Source organism: Bombina bombina, chromosome 4, assembly GCF_027579735.1.
Source record: "Bombina bombina isolate aBomBom1 chromosome 4, aBomBom1.pri, whole genome shotgun sequence".
In the NCBI taxonomy this organism is placed as follows: Eukaryota; Metazoa; Chordata; class Amphibia; order Anura; family Bombinatoridae; genus Bombina; species Bombina bombina.
This window is the reverse complement of record NC_069502.1, coordinates 224,913,679-224,941,668: the sequence shown is the minus strand read 5'-3', so window position 1 is coordinate 224,941,668 and position 27,990 is coordinate 224,913,679. Positions and strand designations below refer to the sequence as shown.

Genomic DNA, 27,990 nt, shown 5'->3' with positions numbered 1-27,990 from the left:
AGGAAGGTGACTCTTGTGAGTGGGGATAGAGAACTCTTTTCCACGTTCACTTTCCACCCATGCGACCTCAGAAATGCCAGAACTATCTCTGTATGAGACTTGGCAATTTGAAAGCTTGACGCCTGTATCAGGATGTCGTCTAGATACGGAGCCACCGCTATGCCTCGCGGTCTAAGAACCGCCAGAAGTGAGCCCAGAACCTTTGTAAAGATTCTCGGGGCTGTGGCCAACCCGAAGGGAAGAGCTACAAATTGGTAAGTATAAAACACCACAGTCTTCTTACGACCTCCATCTTAGTTGAGAGTTGCAAGAGAATGACTGGATATGGCAGTGAGGGGAGGAGCTATATAGCAGCTCTGCTGTGGGTGATCCTCTTGCAACTTCCTGTTGGGAAGGAGAATATCCCATAAGTAATGGATAATCCGTGGACTGGATACACTTAACAAGAGAAATGAGGACTATAGCACCCCCACCCTGGAGAGGTAGAAAATAGCTTGTAGAGCATGCCTTAAGTACAGTACTTGTGAAAATAACTATTCACTTTATATGCTGTAATGGCATTGCAAGTCATGGTTGGGATACATCCTTTCTAATGATGCTAAGAAATGAACAGAAGCCTATCAGCCTGTCTCCATTATTTACATCTATCATAGTAAGCATGTAGACAAATGTAAAGGCATTTTTATTTCACTTACTTTTACAAGTCATGGAATGAATTCAGAAACTAAACAGATAATTATAATGTCTCCATGGAAGACTAGACATGGAAAGCAAAAGTAAAATGTTTGCAGTTTAGATGATCATTTAACTCAATTATGGCTAGCAAGAAGACTAGAAGATACCCCCCTCTCCCTTAACTTTTTTTTGCAGGCCAATCTGACACTAAAATATCTCTCTCCCCCAGCTGATTTTAAAGTATATTTGCCAAAGTCTTTAACGAAAAGTCACAGACCAACATACTTCAGCTGCATTATAGCCCTCTGCAACCAGGTAGCCTCTGGAAGATAGTTTCCCTCCCACCCTGCCCCTCACCCCACGCTCATTCTCTCATTTATAGATAGTCTTCCACACAACTTTCATTCTCCTAAACTGACAGCTGCAAACACTGATCAGCACATCCTTCCATTCACTTAACCCTTTAGAATACATACCCTCTCTCCCTCCAAAAAAAAAAATTAAAAAAAAACAGAATTTATGCTTACCTGATAAATTACTTTCTCCAACGGTGTGTCCGGTCCACGTCGTCATCCTTACTTGTGGGATATCTCTTCCCCAACAGGAAATGGCAAAGAGTCCCAGCAAAGCTGGCCATATAGTCCCTCCTAGGCTTCGCCCACCCCAGTCATTCGACCGACGGACAGGAGGAAATATATATAGGAGAAACCATATGGTACCGTGGTGACTGTAGTTAGAGAAAATAATTCATCAGACCTGATTAAAAAAACCAGGGCGGGCCGTGGACCGGACACACCGTTGGAGAAAGTAATTTATCAGGTAAGCATAAATTCTGTTTTCTCCAACATTGGTGTGTCCGGTCCACGGCGTCATCCTTACTTGTGGGAACCAATACCAAAGCTTTAGGACACGGATGAAGGGAGGGAGCAAATCAGGTTACCTAAATGGAAGGCACCACAGCTTGCAAAACCTTTCTCCCAAAAATAGCCTCCGAAGAAGCAAAAGTATCAAATTTGTAAAATTTGGCAAAAGTGTGCAGTGAAGACCAAGTCGCTGCCTTACATATCTGGTCAACAGAAGCCTCGTTCTTGAAGGCCCATGTGGAAGCCACAGCCCTAGTGGAGTGAGCTGTGATTCTTTCAGGAGGCTGCCGTCCGGCAGTCTCATAAGCCAATCGGATGATGCTTTTAAGCCAAAAGGAAAGAGAGGTAGAAGTCGCTTTTTGACCTCTCCTTTTACCAGAATAAACAACAAACAAGGAAGATGTTTGTCTGAAATCTTTTGTAGCCTCTAAATAGAATTTTAGAGCACGGACTACGTCCAAATTGTGTAACAAACGTTCCTTCTTTGAAACTGGATTCGGACATAAAGAAGGTACAACTATCTCCTGGTTAATATTCTTGTTAGAAACAACCTTAGGAAGAAAACCAGGCTTAGTAAGCAAAACCACCTTATCTGCATGGAACACCAGATAGGGCGGAGAACACTGCAGAGCAGATAACTCTGAAACTCTTCTAGCAGAAGAAATTGCAACCAAAAACAAAACTTTCCAAGATAGTAACTTAATATCTATGGAATGTAAAGGTTCAAACGGAACCGCTTGAAGAACTGAAAGAACTAGATTTAGACTCCAGGGAGGAGTCAAAGGTCTGTAAACAGGCTTGATCCTAACCAGAGCCTGAACAAATGCTTGAACATCTGGCACAGCTGCCAGTCTTTTGTGTAGTAAGACAGATAAAGCAGAGATCTGTCCCTTTAGAGAACTTGCAGATAATCCTTTCTCCAAACCTTCTTGTAGAAAGGAGAGAATCTTAGGAATTTTTATCTTATTCCATGGAAATCCTTTGGATTCACACCAACAGATATATCTTTTCCATATTTTATGGTAAATCTTTCTAGTTACCGGTTTTCTGGCCTGAACCAGAGTATCTATCACAGAATCTGAAAACCCACGCTTCGATAGAATCAAGCGTTCAATCTCCAAGCCGTCAGCTGGAGGGAGACCAGATTTGGATGTTCGAATGGACCCTGAACAAGAAGGTCCTGTCTCAAAGGTAGCTTCCACGGTGGAACCGATGACATATTCACCAGGTCTGCATACCAAGTCCTGCGTGGCCACGCAGGAGCTATCAAGATCACCGAGGCCCTCTCCTGATTGATCCTGGCTACCAGCCTGGGAATGAGAGGAAACGGTGGAAATACATAAGCTAGGTTGAAGGTCCAAGGTGCTACTAGTGCATCTACTAGAGTCACCTTGGGATCCCTGGATCTGGACCCGTAGCAAGGAACCTTGAAGTTCTGACGAGACGCCATCAGATCCATGTCTGGAATGCCCCATAATTGGGTTATTTGGGCAAAGATCTCCGGGTTGAGTTCCCACTCCCCCGGATGGAATGTCTTACGACTCAGAAAATCCGCCTCCCAGTTTTCCACACCTGGTATGTGGATCGCAGACAGGTGGCAGGAGTGATCCTCCGCCCATTAAATTATTTTGGTCACTTCTTTCATCGCCAGGGAACTCCTTGTTCCCCCCTGATGATTGATATACGCAACGTCATCATGTTGTCTGATTGGAACCTTATGAATCTGGCCTTTGCTAGTTGAGGCCAAGCCCTGAGAGCATTGAATATCGCTCTCAGTTCCAGAATGTTTATCGGGAGAAGAGACTCTTCCCGAGACCATAGACCCTGAGCTTTCAGGGATTCCCAGACCGCGACCCAGCCCACTAGACTGGCGTCGGTCGTGACAATGACCCACTCTGGTCTGCGGAAGCTCATTCCCTGGGACAGATGGTCCAGGGTCAGCCACCAACGGAGTGAATCTCTGGTCTTCTGATCTACTTGAATCATTGGAGACAAGTCTGTATAATCCCCATTCCACTGTTTGAGCATGCACAGTTGTAATGGTCTTAGATGAATTCGTGCAAAAGGAACTATGTCCATTGCTGCAACCATCAACCCTACTACTTCCATGCACTGCGCTATGGAAGGACAAGGAACAGAATGAAGAGCTTGACAAGAGCTTAGAAGTTTTGATTTTCTGACCTCTGTCAGAAAAATCCTCATTTCTAAGGAATCTATTATTGTTCCCAAGAAGGGAACTCTTGTCGACGGAGACAGAGAACTTTTTTCTATGTTCACCTTCCATCCGTGTGATCTGAGAAAGGCCAGAACGATGTCTGTATGAGCCTTTGCTTTTGACAGGGACGACGCTTGTATTAGAATGTCGTCCAAGTAAGGTACTACTGCAATGCCCCTCGGTCTTAGAACCGCTAGAAGGGACCCTAGCACCTTTGTGAAAATCCTTGGAGCAGTGGCTAACCCGAATGGGAGGGCCGCAAACTGGTAATGCTTGTCCAGAAAAGCGAACCTTAGGAACTGATGATGTTCTTTGTGGATAGGAATATGTAGGTACGCATCCTTTAGATCCACGGTAGTCATAAATTGACTTTCCTGGATAGTGGGTAGAATCGTTCGAATGGTTTCCATCTTGAACGATGGTACCCTGAGAAATTTGTTTAGGATCTTCAAATCCAAAATTGGTCTGAAAGTTCCCTCTTTTTTGGGAACTACAAACAGATTGGAATAAAATCCCATTCCTTGTTCCTTTATTGGAACTGGGTGTATCACTCCCATCTTTAACAGGTCTTCTACACAATGTAAGAATGCCTGTCTCTTTATTTGGTTTGAGGATAAGTGAGACATGTGGAACCTTCCTCTTGGGGGTAGTTCCCTGAATTCCAGGAGATAACCTTGAGAAACTATTTCTAGCGCCCAGGGATCCTGAACATCTCTTGCCCAAGCCTGAGCAAAGAGAGAGAGTCTGCCCCCCACTAGATCCGGTCCCGGATCGGGGGCTACTCCTTCATGCTGTTTTGTTAGCAGCGGCAGGCTTCTTGGCCTGCTTACCCTTGTTCCAGCCTTGCATCGGTTTCCAGGCTGGTTTGGGTTGTGAGGCATTACCCTCTTGCTTAGAGGATGCAGAATTAGAGGCCGGTCCGTTCCTGAAATTGCGAAAGGAACGAAAATTAGACTTATTTTTAGCCTTGAAAGACCTATATTGTGGAAGGGCGTGGCCCTTTCCCCCAGTGATGTCTGAAATAATCTCTTTCAATTCTGGTCCAAATAAAGTTTTACCTTTGAAAGGGATGTTAAGCAATTTTGTCTTGGATGACACATCCGCTGACCAAGACTTTAGCCAAAGCGCTCTGCGCGCCACGATAGCAAACCCTGAATTTTTCGCCGCTAATCTAGCTAATTGCAAAGCGGCATCTAAAATAAAAGAGTTAGCCAATTTAAGTGCGTGAACTCTGTCCATAACCTCCTCATATGGAGTCTCCCTAACTGAGCGACTTTTCTAGTTCCTCGAACCAGAACCACGCTGCTGTAGTGACAGGAACAATGCACGAAATGGGTTGTAGAAGGTAACCTTGCTGTACAAAAATCTTTTTAAGCAAACCCTTAGGATCCATAGGATCTTTGAAAGCACAACTATCCTCGATAGGAATAGTAGTGCGCTTGTTTAGAGTAGAAACTGCCCCCTCGACCTTAGGGACTGTCTGCCATAAGTCCTTTCTGGGGTCGACCATAGGAAATAATTTCTTAAATATAGGGGGGGGGAACAAAAGGTATGCCAGGCTTTTCCCACTCCTTATTCACTATGTCCGCCACCCACTTGGGTATCGGAAAAGCGTCAGGGTGCACCGGAACCTCTAGGAACTTATCCATCTTGCATAATTTCTCTGGAATGACCAAGTTGTCACAATCATCCAGAGTAGATAACACCTCCTTAAGCAGTGCGCGGAGATGTTCTAATTTAAATTTAAATGTCACAACATCAGGTTCAGCTTGTTGAGAAATTTTTCCTGAATCTGAAATTTCTGCATCTGACAAAACCTCCCTCATGGCCCCTTCAGATAGGTGTGAGGGTATGACAGAACAATTATCATCAGCGCCCTCCTGCTCTTCAGTGTTTAAAACAGAGCAATCGCGCTTTCTCTGATAAGTAGGCATTTTGGATAAAATATTTGCTATGGAGCTATCCATTACAGCCGTTAATTGTTGCATGGTAATAAGCATTGGCGCACTAGATGTACTAGGGGCCTCCTGCGTGGGCAAAACTGGTGTAGACACAGTAGGAGATGATGTAGTATCATGTTTACTCCCCTCATCTGAGGAATCATCTTGGGCAATTTCATTATCTGTGGCAGTACTGTCCTTACTTTGTTTGGACGCTATGGCACAATTATCACATAAATTTAAATGGGGAGACACATTGGCTTTCATACATATAGAAGAACATAGCTTATCTGAAGGTACAGACATGTTAAACAGGCTTAAACTTGTCAACAAAGCACAAAAAACGTTTTAAAACAAAACCGTTACTGTCTCTTTAAATTTTAAACAGAAAACACTATTACTGAATATGTGAAAAAGTATGAAGGAATTGTTCAAAAATTACCAAAATTTCACCACAGTGTCTTAAAGCATTAATAGTATTGCACACCATTAAGAGATTTAACCCTTAAAATAACGGAACCGGAGCCGTTTATAAATTTAACCCCTATACAGTCCCAGCTATAGTCTTTGCTGAGACCCAACCAAGCCCAGAGGGGAATACGATACCAATTGAAGCCTTCTAGAAGCTTTTCCAGCAATTTTTAGATCCTCACACATGCATCTGCATGCCCTGCTCTCAAAAAACAACTGCGCAGTAATGGCGCAAAAATGAGGCTCAGTCTACAACTAGGAAGGCCCCCTGACTGGAAAAGGTGTCTAACACAGTGCCTGCCGTTTAATAAACGTTCCCCAAGTTTATAAATGCAAATTGTCAGCATAAATATGAATAAAATGTCCAAATAAAGCAATCGATTTAGCCCATAAAAATGTCTACCAGTTTTTTAGCCCATAATAAGCCCTTTATTCTGTTTGTTTGACTAAGAAAATGGCTTACCGGTCCCCATGAGGGGAAATGACAGCCTTCCAGCATTACATCGTCTTGTTAGAAATATGGCTAGTCATACCTTAAGCAGAAAAGTCTGCTAACTGCTTCCCCCAACTGAAGTTACTTCATCTCAACAGTCCTATGTGGAAACAGCAATCGATTTTAGTTACTGTCTGCTAAAATCATCTTCCTCTCACAAACAGAAATCTTCATCCTTTTCTGTTTCAGAGTAAATAGTACATACCAGCACTATTTTAAAATAACAAACACTTGATAGAAGAATAAAAAACTACATTTAAACACCAAAAAACTCTTAACCATCTCCGTGGAGATGTTGCCTGTGCAACGCCAAAGAGAATGACTGGGGTGGGCGGAGCCTAGGAGGGACTATATGGCCAGCTTTGCTGGGACTCTTTGCCATTTCCTGTTGGGGAAGAGATATCCCACAAGTAAGGATGACGCCGTGGACCAGACACACCAATGTTGGAGAAAATTATATATTATATATATATATATATATATACATATATACATATATATATATATATATTTATTTACACACACATATACATACACACAGGTGGCCCTCGATTTACGCCGGTTCAATTTACACCGTTTCAGAATAACAACCTTTTTTTCAGTCATGTGACTGCTATTGAAAAGCATTGAGAAGCATTGTATTGTTTAAAATAGCCAGTAGATGGAGCTGTCTGCTTGTGTTGCAGCAAAGATATGCAAAGTCAAGCACACAAACAGGCTGGAATTAGTCTAGCTAGACATGAGCTATCGAGCAGCTTTCATAGGAACAAGATATTCCTGTCTATAAATCAGTCCAGATTGGAATGCATAGAAAGAACTGTTAGCAGAAAAATGCAAGTAAAGTCTGTGTTGTGTGATTATTTTATAAGGTTTATAATGCCGTTTAGCAAATGTTTTTGTTCATTTAACTTAGTTTAATTATATATTCTGTGTTGTGTGATTATTTGATACTGTTTATAATGCTGTTTAGCATTTAAAGTCTTAATTTCAAAGTTTTAAAAATAATGTATTAGGTGTTAGTTATGACAATTTTGAGAGGGGTTTGGAACCTAACTCCCTCACTTCCCATTGAGTTATTGTACTATTTTTGTTTTATTTTCATCTCCACACCTCATAGCACTAACATGAATCCAAATATGACCATACTGATATTCGTGACAACCCTTTTCTCACTCCAATTTTGTTCACATCATTACCACCATAAACACACTTCTCAAACTGGAAAACAAATTATCATACACGATGGCCTGCTCTGTTGCTGTAACTTATCTGCTGAGTGCTGGTGGAGAGTTATAAAAAATAACCCTCCTACCCCCACCTCACAAAATTATAAAGTACCCCATTCACTATATGGCCAATCAAAAACTATGTCCAAATTCCTATTCCTTATGTTACTTGCCCTTGCAAATGATGTAGAGTCTAACCCTGGTCCCCCATCAAATTCCATTCCTAGCCTTCCAACTAAAAAAGGCTTCTCCTTTGTGCACTTTAATATCTGCAGCTTACTACCAAAAATTGATGCACTGCAAGCTTGGTGTTTACAATACAAGCCCAAAATAATTGTGATCTCTGAATCGTGGCTAACTGCAAAAATACCTGACTCTGCTACTGCTATACATGGGTATTCATGCCATAGAAATGACAGAGCAAAAAGAGGCGGCATTGTAATTTATGCTGACAATCCCACAAATTACACCCCCTTACAAAAATCTAACTCTCCTGCCACCTTTGATTTCCTTTCTGGCACAATTGAAATCCCGTGCAGTAAATCAATCATTGTTGCAGGATTCTACCGCCCACCTAGCTCCCCTGCGCATTCCATTTCCGACATAGCACATCACCTTAGTGAAACCATAGCTCAAAACCCAAAAAGTGAAATTTTGGTTTCTGGAGATTTTAATATTGATTGGCTGAATCCAAAAAATAACAGTTGTTGCTCGCTGTTTAAATCTTTGCAGCCAACACAATTAATCTCCTCCCCAACACGCATAAACATCAAAAGCCATAATCACACCCTGCTCGACTGGATTCTTTTCACTTCTCCCGAATGAATCCAGGAGGCAGGTGTTCTCCCTAACAATTTCAGTGACCACTGCTTAGTATACTGCGTGCGCAAAATAAAAGGCAACTAAATCCTCTCCAAAGGTTAAAATCACCAGGTCCTTCAAAAAATGTAATCTTCAATCATTTATAAATGACATCAAGAACCTCCCCTGGTACAGATTAAACCTAATCCCAGATCTAGACTCTGCAGTTGAATTCTTTCAGTCTCAACTCCTACAAGTTTGGAATTTACATGCCCCGCTGCGTAAGGTGAGAGTAAAAGGAGCACACTTGAATTGGATCACAGCTGACCTCATTCAAATGTACCAGTTTCGGGATTCATTGTGGTCAAAGTTCAAGCATACTGGCTCTATGAACCATCACTGTGTATATAGACAATGGTGAAATATATGAACTAAACAAACAAAATTGGCCAAGGCCCAATATTTCTGTGAAAATCTGAAAAATAACATTTCTAACCCTAGAAAGTTTTGGAAACTTATAAATAACTTACAAAATTCACCAATCCACTCCCAACCCTCCACTGTCAATGTGGATAACCAAACCCTGCAACTCCCCTTCGAAGTAGCAAATGCCTTTAACAATTATTTTGTCGGATGCTCCACCACCCTGATTGACAAACTAATAAATGGCACGCATCCTGAATCTACAAATGTGGATCAGGTCCCACTAAAACAGCAAAGACCCAATATAGAGAAGTTCAATTTTAGACCTGTACCCATCAATGTCGTTAGGAAACACCTTAATCTAAAAATGAAAAACCAGTCTGGACCTGATTAAATCCCAGCAATGCTGTTGAAGCTCAGTGCGCCGGCCACTGCTAAACCTGTCACAACCCTAATTAACGAATCCTTGATGTCTGGATACATACCCAAACTTTGGAAAACTGCAACTGCAATGCTCCCAGTATTGTTAAAAATCTTAGAAAAATGCTTCCATACGCAATTATGCGAGTATTACCAACAATCTAACTATCTGACCCCTGACCAATCAGGTTTTCGCCCAAATCACTCCACTACAACTACCCTCCTAAAAGTTTGCAACGACATCCAAACTGGCATGGAACAAGGAGACCTAACTGGAGCTATTTTCCTTGATTTTGCAAAGGCCTTTGACACAGTAGACCACAACATACTACTGCTCAAACTAAAAAAAAAACTCTGGTATTGCTGATCGTCTGTTAACCAGGTTTCGATCATATGTATCGGATCAATCACAATATGTCTCCATTTCTAACAGTGACTCCCTCCCTCTCCCAGTCACGTGTGGTGTTCCCCAAAGTTTCATTCTCGGCCCCCTACTATTCACATTATTTATAAATGATCTGCCTAATGTCTGCAAATCCTCAACTGTACACATGTACGCAGATGACACGGTAATCTATGCAAACAATTGCAATCTGCCGAAGCTTGAAGCAGTGCTCCAAGAACAGTGGATCTCAAAAAAACATAATTTATGTAAGAACTTACCTGATAAATTCATTTCTTTCATATTAGCAAGAGTCCATGAGCTAGTGACGTATGGGATATACATTCCTACCAGGAGGGGCAAAGTTTCCCAAACCTCAAAATGCCTATAAATACACCCCTCACCACACCCACAAATCAGTTTAACGAATAGCCAAGAAGTGGGGTGATAAGAAAAAAGTGCGAAAGCATAAAAAATAAGGAATTGGAATAATTGTGCTTTATACAAAAAAATCATAACCACCACAAAAAGGGTGGGCCTCATGGACTCTTGCTAATATGAAAGAAATGAATTTATCAGGTAAGTTCTTACATAAATTATGTTTTCTTTCATGTAATTAGCAAGAGTCCATGAGCTAGTGACGTATGGGATAATGAATACCCAAGATGTGGATCTTCCACGCAAGAGTCACTAGAGAGGGAGGGATAAAATAAAGACAGCCAATTCTGCTGAAAAATAATCCACACCCAAAACAAAGTTTAAATCTTATAATGAAAAAAACTGAAATTATAAGCAGAAGAATCAAACTGAAACAGCTGCCTGAAGTACTTTTCTACCAAAAACTGCTTCAAAAGAAGAAAACACATCAAAATGGTAGAATTTAGTAAAAGTATGCAAAGAAGACCAAGTTGCTGCTTTGCAAATCTGATCAACCGAAGCTTCATTCTTAAATGCCCAGGAAGTAGAGACTGACCTAGTCGAATGAGCTGTAATCATTTGAGGCGGAGTTCTACCCGACTCAACATAAGCATGATGAATCAAATACTTTAACCAAGATGCCAAGGAAATGGCAGAAGCCTTCTGACCTTTCCTAGAACCAGAAAAGATAACAAATAGACTAGAAGTCTTTCGGAAATCTTTAGTAGCTTCAACATAATATTTCAAAGCTCTAACTACATCCAAAGAATGTAACGATCGTTCCTTAGAGTTCTTAGGATTAGGACACAATGAAGGAACCACAATTTCTCTACTAATGTTGTTAGAATTCACAACCTTAGGTAAAAATTTAAATGAAGTTCGCAACACCGCCTTATCCTGATGAAAAATCAGAAAAGGAGACTCACAAGAAAGAGCAGATAATTCAGAAACTCTGCTAGCAGAAGAGATGGCCAAAAGAAACAAAACTTTCCAAGAAAGTAATTTAATATCCAGCGAATGCATAGGTTCAAACGGAGGAGCTTGAAGAGCCCCCAGAACCAAATTCAAACTCCAAGGAGGAGAAATTGACTGAATAACAGGTTTTATACGAACCAAAGCCTGTACAAAACAATGAATATCAGGAAGACTAGCAATCTTTCTGTGAAAAAGAACAGAAAGAGCAGAGATTTGTCCTTTCAAGGAACTTGCAGACAAACCTTTATCCAAACCATCCTGAAGAAACTGTAAAATTCTAGGAATTCTAAAAGAATGCCAAGAAAAATGATGAGAAGAACACCAAGAAATGTAAGTCTTCCAGACTCGATAATATATCTTCCTAGATACAGATTTACGAGCCTGTAACATAGTATTAATTACGGAGTCAGAGAAACCTCTATGACTGAGAATCAAGCGTTCAATCTCCATACCTTCAAATTTAAGGATTTGAGATCCTGATGGAAAAAAGGACCTTGCGATAGAAGGTCTGGTCTTAACGGAAAGAGTCCACGGTTGGCAAGTAGCCATCCGGACAAGATCTGCATACCAAAACCTGTGAGGCCATGCTGGAGCCACCAGCAGAACAAACTAACGCTCCTTTAGAATCTTGGAAATCACTCTTGGAAGAAGAACTAGAGGAGGAAAGATATATGCAGGATGATACTTCGAAGGAAGTGACAATGCATCCACTGCTTCCGCCTGAGGATCCCTGGATCTGGACAGATACCTGGGAAGCTTCTTGTTTAGATGAGAAGCCATCAGATCTATTTCTGGAAGTCCCCACATTTGAACAATCTGAAGAAATACCTCTGGGTGAAGAGACCATTCGCCCGGATGTAACGTTTAGCGACTGAGATAATCCGCTTCCCAATTGTCTATACCTGGGATATGAGCCGCAGAAATTAGACAGGAGCTGGATTCCGCCCATACCAGTATTCAAGATACTTCTTTCATAGCCAGAGGACTGTGAGTCCCTCCTTGATGATTGACATATGCCACGGTTGTGACATTGTCCGTCTGAAAACAAATAAACGACTCTCTCTTTAGAAGAGGCCACGACTGAAGAGCTCTGAAAATTGCACGTTCCAAAATGTTGATTGGTAATCTCGCCTCCTGAGATTCCCAAACCCCTTGTGCTGTCAGAGACCCCCAAACAGCTCCCCAACCTGTCAGACTTGCATCTGTTGAGATCACAGTCCAGGTCGGAAGAACAAAAGAAGCCCCCTGAACTAAACGATGGTGGTTTGTCCACCACGTCAGAGTGTCGTACAATCGGTTTTAAAGATATTAATTGAGATATCTTTGTATAATCCCTGCACCACTGGTTCAGCATACAGAGCTGAAGAGGTCGCATGTGAAAACGAGCAAAGGGGATCGCGTCCGATGCAGCAGTCATAAGACCTAGAATTTCCATGCATAAGGCTACCGAAGGGAATGATTGAGACTGAAGGTTTCGACAAGCTGAAACCAATTTCAGACGTCTCTTGTCCGTCAGAGACAGAGTCATGGACACTGAATCTATCTGGAAACCTAAAAAGGTTACCCTTGTCTGAGGAATCAACAAACTCTTTGGTAAATTGATCCTCCAACTATGTTCTCGAAGAAACGATACAAGTCGATTCGTATGAGATTCTGCTAAATGTGAAGACTGAGCAAGTACCAAGATATTGTCCAAATAAGGAAATACCACAATACCCTGTTCTCTGATTACAGATAGAAGGGCACCGAGAACCTTTGTAAAAATCCTTGGAGCTGTTGCTAGGCCAAACGGCAGAGCCACAAACTGGTAATGCTTGTCTAGGAAAGAGAATCTCAGAAACTGATAGTGATCTGGATGAATCGGAATATGCAGATATGCATCTTGTAAATCTATTGTGGACATATAATGCCCTTGCTGAACAAAAGGCAGAATAGTCCTTATAGTTACCATTTTGAATGTTGGTATCCTTACATAACGATTCAATATTTTTAAATCCAGAACTGGCCTGAAGGAATTCTCCTTCTTTGGTACAATGAAGAGATTTGAGTAAAACCCCAGCCCCTGTTCCAGAACTGGAACTGGCATAATTACTCCAGCCAACTCTAGATCTGAAACACATTTCAGAAATGCTTGAGCCTTCACTGGATTTATTGGGACACAGGAAAGAAAAAATCTTCTTGCAGGAGGCCTTATCTTGAAGCCTATTCTGTACCCTTGTGAAACAATGTTCTGGATCCAAAGATTGTGAATCGAATTGATCCAAATTTCTTTGAAAAATCGTAATCTGCCCCCTACCAGCTGGGCTGGAATGAGGGCCGCACCTTCATGTGGACTTGGGAGCTGGCTTTGGCTTTCTAAAAGGCTTGGATTTATTCCAGACTGGAGATGGTTTCCAAATTGATACCGCTCCTGTAGGGGAAGGATCAGGCTTTTGTTCCTTATTGTGACGAAAGGAACGAAAACGATTAGCAGACCTAAATTTACCTTTAGATTTTTTATCCTGTGGTAAAAAAGTTCCTTTCCCCCCAGTAACAGTTGAAATAATAGAATCCAACTGTGAACCAAACAATTTATTACCCTGGAAAGAAAGGGAAAGTAAAGTTGACTTAGAAGACATATCAGCATTCCAAGTTTTAAGCCATAAAGCTCTTCTAGCTAAAATAGCTAGAGACATATACCTGACATCAACCCTAATGATATCAAAGATGGCATCACAAATAAAGTTATTAGCATGTTGAAGAAGATTAACAATGCTATGAGTATTATGATCTGTTACTTGTTGTGCTAAAGCTTCCAACCAGAAAGTTGAGGCTGCAGCAACATCCGCCAAAGATATAGCAGGTCTAAGAAGATTACCTGAACATAAGTAAGCTTTTTTTAGAAAGGATTACATTTTCCTATCTAAAGGATCCTTAAAGGAAGTACTATCTGCCGTAGGAATAGTAGTACGTTTAGCAAGAGTAGAGATAGCCCCATCAACCTTAGGGATTTTGTCCCAAAACTCTAATCTGTCAGATGGCACAGGATATAATTGCTTAAACCGTTTAGAAGGAGTAAATTAATTACCCAAATTATTCCATTCCCTGGAAATTACTTCAGAAATAGCATCAGGGACGGGAAAAACCTCTGGAATAACTACAGGAGGTTTAAAAACCACATTCAAACGTTTAGCTTTAGTATCAAGAGGACCAGATTCCTCTATTTCTAAAGCAATTAAGACTTCTTTAAGCAAAGAACGAATAAATTCCATTTTAAATAAATATGAAGATTTATCAGTATCAACCTCTGAAACAGAATCCTCTGAACCAGAGGAATCATTATCAGAATCAGAATGATGATGTTCATTTAAAAATTCATCTGAAAAATGAGAAGTTTTAAAAGACCTATTACGTTTACTAGAAGGAGGAATAACAGACATAGCCTTCTTAATGGATTTAGAAACAAAATCTCTTATGTTAACAGGAACACCCTGAATATTAGATGTTGATGGAACAGCAACAGGTAATGGAACATTACTAAAGGAAATATTATCTGCATTAACAAGTTTGTCATGACATTCATTACAAACAACAGCCGGAGGAACAGATACCACAAGTTTACAACAAATACACTTTTAACTTTGGTAGATCCAGCATCAGGCAGCAATTTTCCAGAAGTATCTTCTGATTCAGGGTCAATCTGAGACATCTTGCAATATGTAATAGAAAAAATAACATATAAAGCAAAATTGATCAAATTCCTTAAAAGACAGTTTCAGGAATGGGAAAAAATGCCAATGAACAAGCTTCTAACAACCAGAAGCAAATAAACAATGAGACTTAAATAATGTGGAGACAATAATGACGCCCATATTTTTTAGCGCCAAAAAAAGACGCCCATATTTTTTAGCGCCAAAAAAAGACGCCCACATTATTTGGCGCCTAAATGCTTTAAGCGCCAAAAATGACCCCACATCCGGTAACGCCGACACTTTTGGCGCAAAAACGTCAAAAAAATGACGCAACTTCCGGCGACAAGTATGACGCCGGAAATGACAAAGAAAATTTTTGCGCCAAAAAAGTCAGCGCCAAGAATGACGCAATAAAATGAAGCATTTTCAGCCCCCGCGAGCCTAACAGCCCACAGGAGAAAAAGTCAAATTTTAAGGTAAGAAAAAATTGATTATTCAAATGCATTATCCCAAATAATGAAACTGACTGTCTGAAATAAGGAATGTTGAACATCCTGAATCAAGGCAAATAAATGTTTAAACACATATATTTAGAACTCTATATAAAAGTGTCCAACCATAGCTTAGAGTGTCACAGAAAATAAGACTTACTTACCCCAGGACACTCATCTACATGTAGTAGAAAGCCAAACCAGTACTGAAACGAGAATCAGTAGAGGTAATGGTATATATAAGAGTATATCGTCGATCTGAAAAGGGAGGTAAGAGATGAATCTCTACGACCGATAACAGAGAACATATGAAATAGACCCCGTAGAAGGAGATCATTGAATTCAAATAGGCAATACTCTCTTCACATCCCTCTGACATTCACTGCACGCTGAGAGGAAAACCGGGCTCCAACTTGCTGCGGAGCGCATATCAACGTAGAATCTAGCACAAACTTACTTCACCACCTCCCTTGGAGGCAAAGTTTGTAAAACTGATTTGTGGGTGTGGTGAGGGGTGTATTTATAGGCATTTTAAGGTTTGGGAAACTTTGCCCCTCCTGGTAGGAATGTATATCCCATACGTCACTAGCTCATGGACTCTTGTTAATTACATGAAAGAAATCCAATTGCACACTGACCGCAGTCCACTTTATCAAATGCTTGGGTATGTTGTTAGACCCCCTGCTCTGTACAGAAACAAATCTTGCCTCAGCCCTACAGTAAAGGAAAAGATTGTACAGCAAATGCTGATGCCTATACGGGGACGTAGTATAGTCACCTGCACCGCAAACTCACCTTAATAAACTTAATACATTGTACAACGCGTTCTGCCGCTTTGTGCTACAATGTAACTACAGGACCCACCATTGTGACATGCCAAAAGAACTAAACTGGCTGATGCTGGAATATAGACGCACCCTCCATCTTGCCTGCCTTGTGTTTAAGAGCCTTTCTGGGAAGCTCCCACCCTACCTGAGCAGAATGCTCTCCCCGGCTATTCCCACCTCCTATAACCTCCAATCTAGTACCAGCACATTATTTAGCTTGCCTCAATACAAAAAGAAAGCAGCTCGATCCTCCTTTTCCTACACAGCACCACAATTATGGAATGACCTCCCGCACACTTTCAAACCTTCCCCAAGCCTAATATCCTTTAAGAGATCCCTCTCTACATATCTCAAAACAGAATGCACCTGTCATGGTTGATTATATATTTCCTACCTGTTCTATGTTAAATTTTGTATATATTGTGTATTATTGTTTTTGAATTTTATTGTACCCTATTGCATCAATGCAATGTTTTGTGGACCCAGGACATACTTGAAAATGAGAGAAATCTCAATGTATCCTGGTAAAATATTTTATAAATAAATAAATTAGTTGTCTATGTCATGTTCAATGTGAAGCTTTTCAAGCAGTATCTGTTCTGTTGAAGTAACAGGGCAAATGTTTCAGATGAACATAAAGTCTAGTATGTATACAGATCTTATTTTGGAAGAATTGCCAGTTCAAAAACCAAGAAGGGAATTATTGAAAAATATAATCTGTCATGGGTAAATGAGAATTGCTATTAAAGGTTTATTTTCTGTGTGTGCACAATATAGCACGTTATTACAAAAGCTCAAAACACTTTTGGTTAACACGGTTTGTCAGGTTTTCAAAACAGCAGCAGTGAGGTAGCAATCCCATGTATTTTACTCCTTTGCTGTACACTGATCTAAGCAACTACTTTTTAGAAAGGTAGCAGGATTTAAAGTGCCATAAAACATATAGAGATCTGTGCATATTCTAAAAGGGCTAATTAAGTAAAAATTGTTTGCATTAAAAAAAAAAAAATTAAAAATTGCTGGCAAGTATTTTAAAATAATTTTCAAAAATAAGCAAAATTAATTACATAGCCATGCTGTCTGGAGTAGTCTACTACACCCCCCACCCCCCCCTTATCAGTGTTAAGCATCAGAAGAACAGGCATTGTATTTCAACTGAGTTCACAGCGGCTTATTTGTTTCTAGGCATGTTCCAGCAGATAATGTGTGTTCACTTCTGCATTCTACCAAATTAATGGTAGATATAGATACAGCCATAGAAGGAAATGTGTGTGGGGAGTTAGAGCTGTACAATTCGGAAACTTAAAATAAAGGGTTAATGGTGAGGCACTGCAGTATAAATTTGCAGGTAAAGTAATTAAAGTACATATGTTTTGTCTCTATCCCAACTTGTTTTATGTCCCTTTAACAAAATAAAGCATGTTTTAGTATGCTCTCTAAAAAATTTCACTGACATAAATTACAAGAAAAGAAGGTAAAATAAATTACTCTATGTAAACAAAAACAATGCAACATTACATTGATTAAATTATTTTATTGGGATTTCATTATTAAAGCTATAATTTGCAATGTAACCTAAACATTTTTGCTTCCACTTATGGAAAATGTCAGCGGGCAAGGATTTCTTGGGGACAACAATTTACCTGTCATCAAGCTCCCCTCTCTTCATGCTGTGAAGGTGTAGCACAGCCAATATAATGGCCACCAGGAATATCACAGCACAGCAAACACCAACACTTATATAGAACACACGGGTGGATGTTGTAGGCGCCACATTGACAGGATCAACTAAGAAATAACAGATAAATAAGAGGTTATAAGGAAGGAAGGAAAGGTACAGAAGTGGGGAGTAGCAAAAGGACAAGAAAAATGGAGGAACAGATGGATGTGGGCAGGAGTGAAGGTAGAAGCTATTAAGGGACAGATCCAGGAAGAGTGCAAGAGATGGGAGAGGGAAGGCTTTAAGTCCAACAATTCATAATATGTAGCCAACATGTAAACATGACATTCAGAATGGGAGCGTAACTTATTTAGGGTCAATACATTCAATTTGATAGAAGCTGCATTGTAACAGTGGCACTTGAGAAAAAAAAAAACTTATGCTTAAAGGGACAGTCAACACCAGAATTTTTGTTGTTTTAAAAGATAGATAATCCCTTAATTACCCATTCCCCAATTTTGCTTAACCAACGGTTATACTACACGTTTTACCTCTGTAATTACCTTGTATCTAAACCTCTGCAGACTGCCCCCTTATTTCAGTTCTTTGGACAGACTTGCATTTTAGCCAGTGCTTAATCCTCAGGAAATTCACGTGCATGAGCTCAATGTTATCTATATGAAACACATGAACTAATGCCCTCTAGTGGTGAAAAACCTGTCAAAATGTATTTAGATTAGAGGCGGCCTTCAAGGTCTAAGAAATTAGCATATGAACCTCCTAGGTGTAGCTTTCAACTAAGAATACCAAGAGAACAAAGCAAAATTGGTGATAAAAGTAAATTGGAAAGTTGTTTAAAAATTACATGCCCTATTTGAATCATGAACTTTTTTTGGGACTTGACTGTCCCTTTAACTGCCATTACATGTGGGAATATTCTCCTCCTGACCACGAGGAGGCGGCAAAACACACCCCAACACACCAGAGCTTTAAATCCCTCCCACTTTGCATGATCCTCAGTCATACATATAGCCAAGTAGATGATTAAAAAAAAAAAATCAGAAATGAAAAAGCAGAGCAAAGAAGTGCAAAACAAGTACTGCCGCCACCTGAACAAAAGAGAGGGCGGGCTTGTGGGCTCAAATTCACAAAATAAATTAAATTTATCAGGTAAGCATAAATGTTTTCTTTCATCAGATGGTTAGAGTCCACAAGTCATCACGTGTGGGAATCAATAACTAAGCTGTGGAGTCCAAACATTGAAGGCCAGACATTACTTTTCAGGCACTAGAGCCCACAGGCCTTTCCTGCCAAATGCAGCTTCAGAACAAGCATACACATCAAAGTGACAAAACTTAGAAAAAAATGCGCAAAGACCACCAAGTAGCTGCCTTACAAATCTGATGAAAAGAAGCCTCATTACGAAAGGCCCAAAAAGTAGCAACTGCTCTAGTGGAATGAACAGTAATGCGCTCAGGGGAGTTTTCCCCCAACAAAATAAGCCTTGAGAATTAAAGCTTTAAGCCAAGATGCTAAAGTAATAGTCATAGCGTTCTGACACTTGCGAAGCCCAGAAAAACAAAAAGAAGTCTAAATTTTTCCACAAAATATTTAAGAGCTCTTACAACTTACAAGTTGTGAAGAAGACACTCCTCAGGAACTGGACAAAAAGAAGGAACCACAATTTCCTGATTGATAGTATATGTGGATATCACCTTAGGAAGAAAAGAATAGGTAGTGCAAAGAACAGCCTTATCCTGATGAAAAATCAGAAAAGAAGGTTTGCAAGACAAAGCGAAAATTTCAGCCGAAGGAATAGCTAGAAGAAAAAGTACCTTCCAACACAAAAGCTTAAGGTCCAAACCATGCATTGGCTCAAAATGAGGAGTTTGAAGAACCCTTAAAACCAGATTCAGATTCCAAGGAGGAGAAACTGGATGAATAACTTTTCTTCTAATCAGAGCCTGAACAAATGCCTGAAAGTCAGGAATTTTACAGAAAGAGCAAAAATCTGACCCTTCAAAGAACTGGTTAAAAAAACTTTATCTAAGCCTTCCTGCAGGAACTCTAGGAATTTTAAAGAATTCCAACAAGAATTTTTGCGAGAACACCATGCACAAAACGTTTTCCCAGACCTTATTATTAAATACATCTGGTAAAAGGTTTCCTGGCCTGAATCAAGACTCAATAACCCTGTCAGAAAAAAAAATCTGAGACAGAATTAAGCATTCAAGCGCCATACCATCAAATTCAGAGATTTGAGATCTTGATAGAAAAAAAAAAAAAAAAGATTCTCAAAGGAAGCCTCCAAGGCGGACACGAGGACATCTTCATCAGATCTGCAAACCAAATCCTCAGAGACCACAACTGAGCAATTAGAATTGCTCAGGTTTGTCCCTGCTTAATTCTCGCGATCACGCTGGATATCAACAGAAATTGTTGTTCAACCTTATTTACATATTTCCTTAAAGGAACCACTAGGGCATTTATCAGACTTGCATGAGCACTGCAAGACCTGGCACAATACTAAGAAGTTTGTGCTTCAAATAAGAGGATATGATATTGATCTCTGGCCTGCGCCTCACAATTTGGTTGAACACTTCCTAATTCAGAGGCCATTACCCTGACTGAAGAGATTGGTGACTTAGAAAGTCTGCCTCTCAATTGACCAGACCTGGAATATGGATTGCAAAAATCCTGCAATGATAGCTTTCTGCCCAAGTGTTGATGGGGGGAAACTTCCCTCATCGCTAAGGGACTGCAAGTTCCTCCCTGATGATTGACATAAGCCACTGCCGTCTGGAATCTCAGATTTGTGTCTGAATTTGGGCCAACACTGGAGAGCCCTGAAGATTGTACAGTGTTCCACAACATTTATCGCTAACCTCGCCCCATGAGGAGACCAAACTCCCTGCGCTCTGAGACCCCCAGACTGCACCCCAACCTAGCAGGCTGGCATCTGAGGAAAATTACAACCCACACTGGAAGAAGAAGAGAGGCTCCCTGAACCAAGAAAGTGAAACTGACAACAATTTAAGGACTGCCTTGTCCTGTGATCTAACTGAATCTTCTGAGACAGAACTCCTTGGTCTCCATTCCATTAATGCAGCACCTGCAATCGGAGGGTCCAAACATGAAACCTGGCAAATGGAACTGCATCTAATGCAGCCACCATAAGACCCACCACTTCCATGCACTGAGATGCAGAAGGGAGAAGATTCTGCTGAAGAAGAGCACAGGCCTGTTGCAGTTTCAGTCTGCGCTGATCTGTAAGGGACAAGGACATTGTAAAAGAATTCATTATGAATCAAGAAAAAGAGAAGAGTCTGAGGGGTTAAACTCTTTGGATGATTTATTTTCCAACCGTGACTCTGAAGCAACTGGAGAACCATCTGAGAGTGAGACAAAGCAAGATGAAAAAGGATGAGCCTCAACTAGAATGTCACCCAAGAAAGGAACTACAAAAATTCCTTGAACCCGAACTACAGATAACAGAGCTCCCAGTAATTCAGTTAAAACTCTGGAAGCTTTAGCCAGACAAAAAGGGAGGGGTCAAACTGATGATGCTTATCTAGGAAAGGAAATCTAAGGAATTTGACATGATCCCTGTGAATAGGGATATGCAAATGCACATCTTATAAAGTCTATGATAGAGATAAACTGACCATCCTGCACTAAAAGGAAGCAAAGTGTGAATTGTCTCCATCTTGAAAGTAGGAACTTTCAGGAATGTGTTCAATATTTTGAGATCCAAAACAGGCAAAAATGACCCTCCAACATTTATACTATAAAGAGATTTGAACAAATCCCCTGGGTAATTTTGAAGTAGGAAGTGGAGCAATCACCCCTATTTTCAAATCTCGTACACAAGCCAAAAAGCTTGGGACTTTAAATGATATCAAGACACTCGAGACAGAAGTCCCATGAGGAGGCCTTGAAGGAAAACTGATTTTTAACACCCAGGGATCCTAAACAGATCTCTATCAAGCCTCCCAAAAGAGACTCAATCTGCCCCCCACCAGACTGGTCCAGTATGCGGGGCCGCACCTTTATACGGTCTTAGGAGCTGGGGCAGACTTCTTGGCCTGTTTGTTTTTGGCCCAAGAAGCTCTAGACTTCCAGAATGATTTAGGAGTTGTCAGATCTCTGAGCAGAGGAGGCATCTTTCTAAGATTTAGATTGACGAAAAGGGCAAAAATACCCTGTACCCTGTAACCTTAGATTTCTTATCCTGGAGCAGAAATGCTCCCTTACCCCTGTGACTGTGGCAATAATAGCTTCCAGTCCATACATAAACAATGGTTTACCCTGGAAGGAGAGAGAAAGCAGTCTTCATTTAGAAACATATCAGCAGACCAATACTTAAGTCACAAAGCTCGCCTAGCTAAAATAGCTAAAGCAGAAATCTTAAATTTAAAAATAGGAGACTATTATGATCATGAAACTCATCCAGAGTGCTTTACCCCAGAAACAAGTTCTAAGAGATTGTCACACCGCACAGAAGTGGTAGCAGAAACACAGGCTACACTAACTGCAGGCCTAAACATAAAACCTGCAAGTTGAAAGGATCATCTATGGAAACCTTCAAGTTTCCTTTCTAAAGGATCCTTAAAAGGGATGCACCGAAATTTCGTCCGCAGAAATGTTTCAGCTGAAAATGGCATTTTCATTTTTTTTTTGCCTGTTATTTTCGGTAAAATTGTGTAGCATATTTCAAATGTAATGCTAGCCTAGAGCTGCTGTTTGAGTTCATCACCTGAATTACTGTTTTCCATATAACCGTTTTCTAGGACTATACTTTGTTTAATTGGTTAAAAAAAAACAAAAAAAAAACACACAACTAAATACAGAATAATACCGTATATATTGATATTATATATTGTTTTAAGTAAGATGCAGAAACATTTTTATTTTTTGTTGCTTGTTTTTTTTCTTGGTAAAATTATTGTGTAGCATATTATTGTTTTGAGATATTTTTTGTCCAATTTTTGTGTGTTACTTTCAATAAAAACATAAATTATGCTTACCTGATCATTTTCTTTTATTCTGACAGGAAGAGTCCACAGCAGCATTAATTACTTTTGTGAATTCAGAACCTGGCCACCAGGAGGAGGCAAAGACACCCCAGTAGGAGAAATAGAGTGATTTTAAAAAAGGTGCCAGAAGAACAAAAATAGAATGCCACCCCAAAATAAAGCGCGGGCGGGAGCTGTGGACTCTTCCTGTCAGAAGAAAAGAAAATGATCAGGTAAGCAGCTCCTCAGTCCTCAGCTGCATTCATTACTTTTGGGGAAAACAATACCCAAGCTAGAGGGCACTGAATGCAAACAAAGGGTGGGTACAAAAATGCGGCTCCTTTGAAAGGCACCACAGCCTGAAATTACTCGACACCCTACAAAAAACTATAACGACAAGGGAAAAACCAGAGCCCAGGTAACAACTCATCAGTTACACAACCTGCAAGGCAGTGCTAGAGACCACTCAGACCCAGTGTCTGCTGAACATAAGGACTACGAGGAGTTAGCCCTGCGGCACTTAACTCCCACAAATCATAAAACCTCTATCAACCCCCGAGAGGGAGAGTAGAGGAACCAAGGAGATCCGAAGAACCATCCAAAACGGACTTAAATCAAAACTGGTCAAAATCTCTATCTACCCCCGAGAGGGAGAATAGAGGCCCCATGAGACAACTAAAAGACCAAATCAACATGGAGCAACCAAAGGTTGCTGCAGGACCACTGTTCAGGGAAACCAACTCCCTAGGAGGACAAGGACCAGAAGATAAGTCCATAGTCAGGAGAAAACGTCACTAAGATGACTGGAAGGCCACCCTCAAATCCTTGACACAGCACCATACCAACTATGGTGTTCCAGAACCCCCAAGTTCCCCTTGTAACTTAGACAAGAACAGACCCGTCAGGTTAAGCAAAGACAAGCAGAGACAGGAAAACCATCCCAGCAGCTTAAAAAGAGATCTTCAAGAGGACACAGTCACCTGTGAGCAAAACTCGCAATGACCCATCCACAGGCAACAAAGTCGTCTTAAGCCCTCGTGGGACTCATCCCACTGAAAAATCTCGACAATCAGAAAATTCCGGAATCCAAGGAGCGATCCATCCCGGCAACAGCCGCCTCCAGTAGAGAGATAGGCACTCAGAGTCCCCCCAACAAAGAGGGAGGACAGATTCAAAAAGTAAACGGTCCATGCTGCAAAAGCAGACTGAGCCCCGACCTTCCTTCCAGGATAATGGTCCCAGCCCCCAAGGCTAGTGAAAGACCTTTGCAGACAAGAGTCTCAGACCTTTGGAAGAAAAAAGGATGGATCTACGAGGCATCAAAGCCCCAGAGTAGAACTCTGACCGCTACTAAAAATGAGCATGCTACCCTGAACCATCACAGGAACCTCATGCTCGGGTCCAAGGAACCCTACACTGCAGCCTTCCATAAGAAGGAACACTCCTCCAGGGAAGAAAGTACTCTGACCCACAGCATTCCGATACCAGTAATCAATTCTGTGATACTAAGAACGCAAGAGAGGGGAAAAAAAACTATGAGGCGAGAAAAACAAGGACCCACGGACCCTCAACAGATACTGAGGTACCTGCAACCCAAGGAGAACATGTAAAAATCCCTTCCCACCCTAGGTGAAAAGAAAAAGAAGATTAATCAACTGAACACGCCCTACTAGAGGCCAACACTCGGCCGATATTGTCAGCCCAGTTGAAAAGCAACTGGAGCCTACCAGGAAGCATCAGATGTCCCAGCAGGACAAGTAGGTACCCGTCAGATAACCTCAAACTGAAGGCTCAGGTTGATATTACCTCTCATAAGAGTCAGAAAACCCCTGCACCCTCTAAAGGGACACGCAGGAGACCAAACCATGTGGTTAAGCAGAACCGTCCATACCCTTTCCAGGCAAGAGACATGGTACTTAACCGGAGTCCTTGAAAAACTGAAACTATCCAAAGCCCCTGAGGAACCCATAAACCAGAGATCCCTGCCGGATCGATCTCCCGACAGCCTTGATTGAATAACAACGGGAGCCTCGCAGCTCCTGGTGGAACGACAGGGAGACCACTGCACTAGAGCAAATGAAACACTGATAAAAAGGACACGTCCACTCTTCCATAACAAATGACCCAACCCAAGATGGGAGGGAAGGAAACCTGCCTACAAGAGTTGTCATCCGGAGATACCGCAAGTAAAGAGAAGATATGGCCTGAGATAAGGGAGGAGGAAAGAGAGATTGAAGAGAAGAGGCAGTGGAGAAAGATAGATGAGAGATAAAAAATTATAAAAAAAATTCCAGGTCTGCTATGACCTCACATTAATGTCAACACTCTGCTTTCTCTTAGTCCAACAACTTCCTTTTTCTATCCAGCTGTTGTCTTCCCCAGAACCCTAGTTGACGTTGCTAACTGCTAAACATTTATTTTTGTTAATGTATTACTGTTTGTAGCATTATTTAATTTATGGTATGAAACAAAAACAATATTAAAAAATTAGTGGGTTAGATGTGTGCGGGAAGTGGGTAAGGTGTGGGTGTGTAGTGGGTGAGGTGTGGGCGGGATCAAAAGTGGCAAGTAACATTTTTGGCGGGCTAGTAGCTTAGGGCTTGACACACACACATATAAATATAAATCTGCAGACAATCTTATGAGCGGTGCACTCCCTCTTCCTCCGGGCCAGGTATAAGGCACAATAGGAGATGGGTGTGACGTCAGACGCCAACTCAGCTGTGCTAAATGCTGTGGAGCACGGCTATACACTGTATACCCTTTATTATGTTGTATGCTTTTAACTTAACGTTGGAATAAAGGATTTTTCTACATCTGCCTGGATACTTGTGCTTTTGATCTTCTCGTGTGTGTGTGTGTGTGTGTGTGTGTGTGTGTGTGTGTGTGTGTGTGTGTGTGTGTGTGTGTGTGTGTGTGTGTATGTATATATATATATATATATATATATATATATATATATATATATATATATATATATATATATATATATATATATATATATACACACACATACAGTGGATATAAAAAGTCTACACACCCCTGTTAAAATGTCAGGTTTCTGTGATGTAAAAAAAATGAGTCAGATATATAATTTCAGAACTTTTTCCACCTTTAGGTGGAGGGAAGAAAACAAAAAGACTAAAATAATGTGGTTGCATAAGTGTGCACACCCTCTTATAACTGGGGATGTAGCCGTGTTCAGAATTAAGCAATCACATTCAAAATCATGTTAAATAGGAGTCAGCATACACCTGCCATCATTTAAAGTGCCTCTGATTAACCCCAAATAAAGTTCAACTGCTCTAGTTGGTCTTTCCTGAAATTTTCTTAGTCACATCCCACAGCAAAAGCCATGGTCCACAGAGAGCTTCCAAAGCATCAGAGGGATCTCATTGTTAAAAGGTATCAGTCAGGAGAAGGGTACACAAGAATTTCCAAGGCATTAAGATATACCATGGAACACAGTGAAGACAGTCATCAAGTGGAGAAAATAGAGCACAACAGTGACATTACCAAGAAATGGTCTGGGAGGCTACCAAGAGGCCTACAGCAACATTAAAGGAGATGCAGGAATATCTGGCAAGTACTGGCTGTGTGGTACATGTGACAATCTCCCGTTTTCTTCATATGTCTGGGCTATGGAATAGAGTGGCAAGACGAAAGTCTTTTCTTACGAAGAAAAACATCCAAGCCAGGCTACATTTTGCAAAAACACATCTGAAGTCTCCCAAAAGCATGTGGGAAAAGGTGTTATTGTATGATGAAACTAAGGTTGAACTTTTTGGCTATAATTCCAAAAGATATGTTTGGCGCAAAAACAACACTGCACATCACCAAAAGAACACCATAGGAATAGCTAAAGGTGCAGAGGTGACTGAAGTTGAAAAAATAAAATATAATCTGTCATAAAATGACAGGGAGGGCCGTGGACTTGTCTCATCGTAGAAGAAATCAATTTATCAGGTAAGAATAAATTTCCTTTTCTTCTACAAGATACGACAAGTCCACGGATTTCATCCTTACTTGTGGGATAGGGATACAATACCAAAGCTACAGGACACAGATGAAACGGGAGGGACAAGACAGAGACCTAAACGGAAGGCACCACTGCTTGAAGAACTTTTCTCCCAAAAACAGCCTCAGAAGAAGCAAAAGTATCAAATTTGTCAAATTTGGAAAAAGTATGAAGAGATGACCAAGTCGCAGCCTTGCAAATCTGTTCAACAGAAGCATCGTTTTTAAAGGCCCATGTGGAAGCCACAGCCCTAGTAGAATGAGCCGTAATTCCTTCAGGAGGCTGCTGTCCAGCAGTCTCATATGCCAGGTGGATGACACTCCTCAGGGAAAAAGAGAGAGGTAGCCGTAGCTTTCTGACCCCTATGCTTTCCAGAATAAACAATGAATAATGAAGATGATTGAAGGAAATCCTTGGTTGCCTGTAAGTAAAGCTTCAAGGCACAGACCACGTCCAGGTTATGTAACAGACGCTCCTTCTTAGGAGGATTAGGACACAAAGAAGGAACAACAATTTCCTGATTAATATTCTTATTTGAAACAACCTTAGGAAGAAATCCAGGTTTGGTACGCAAAACCACCTTATCAGAATGAAATATAAGATAAGGCGAATCACATTGTAACACTGAAAGCTCAGAAACTCTCCGAGCAGAAGAAATAGCAACCAAAAACAGAACTTTCCAAGATAACAACTTAATATGTATGGAATGCATGGGTTCAAACAGAACGCCTTGAAGAACTCTAAGAACTAAATTCAAACTCCAGGGAGGAGTAATTGGTCTAAATACAGGCTTAATTCTGGTTAGAGCCTGACAAAAAGACTGAACATCTGGCACATCTGCCAAACGTTTGTGAAGCAAAATTGACAAAGCAGAAATCTGTTCCTTTAAGGAACTTGCTGATAACCCTTTCTCCAAACCACCTTGGAGAAAAGACAGAATCATGGGAATCCTAACTTTACTCCATGAGTAACCCTTAGATTCACACCAATAAAGATATTTACACCAT

At 40.8% G+C, this 27,990-nt stretch overlaps 1 protein-coding gene across 2 annotated transcripts in view; it reads right to left on the bottom strand.

Annotated features, from left to right (window-relative positions):
* Positions 1-27,990, bottom strand: part of RYK (receptor like tyrosine kinase) — a 677,262-nt gene that overhangs the window by 430,332 nt on the left and 218,940 nt on the right. For both annotated transcript variants that reach the window (XM_053709793.1, XM_053709795.1), the window contains exon 6: positions 17,934-18,078. In XM_053709793.1, coding sequence (XP_053565768.1) covers positions 17,934-18,078 — 145 coding nt within the window. The remainder of the gene's footprint in view (positions 1-17,933; positions 18,079-27,990) is intronic.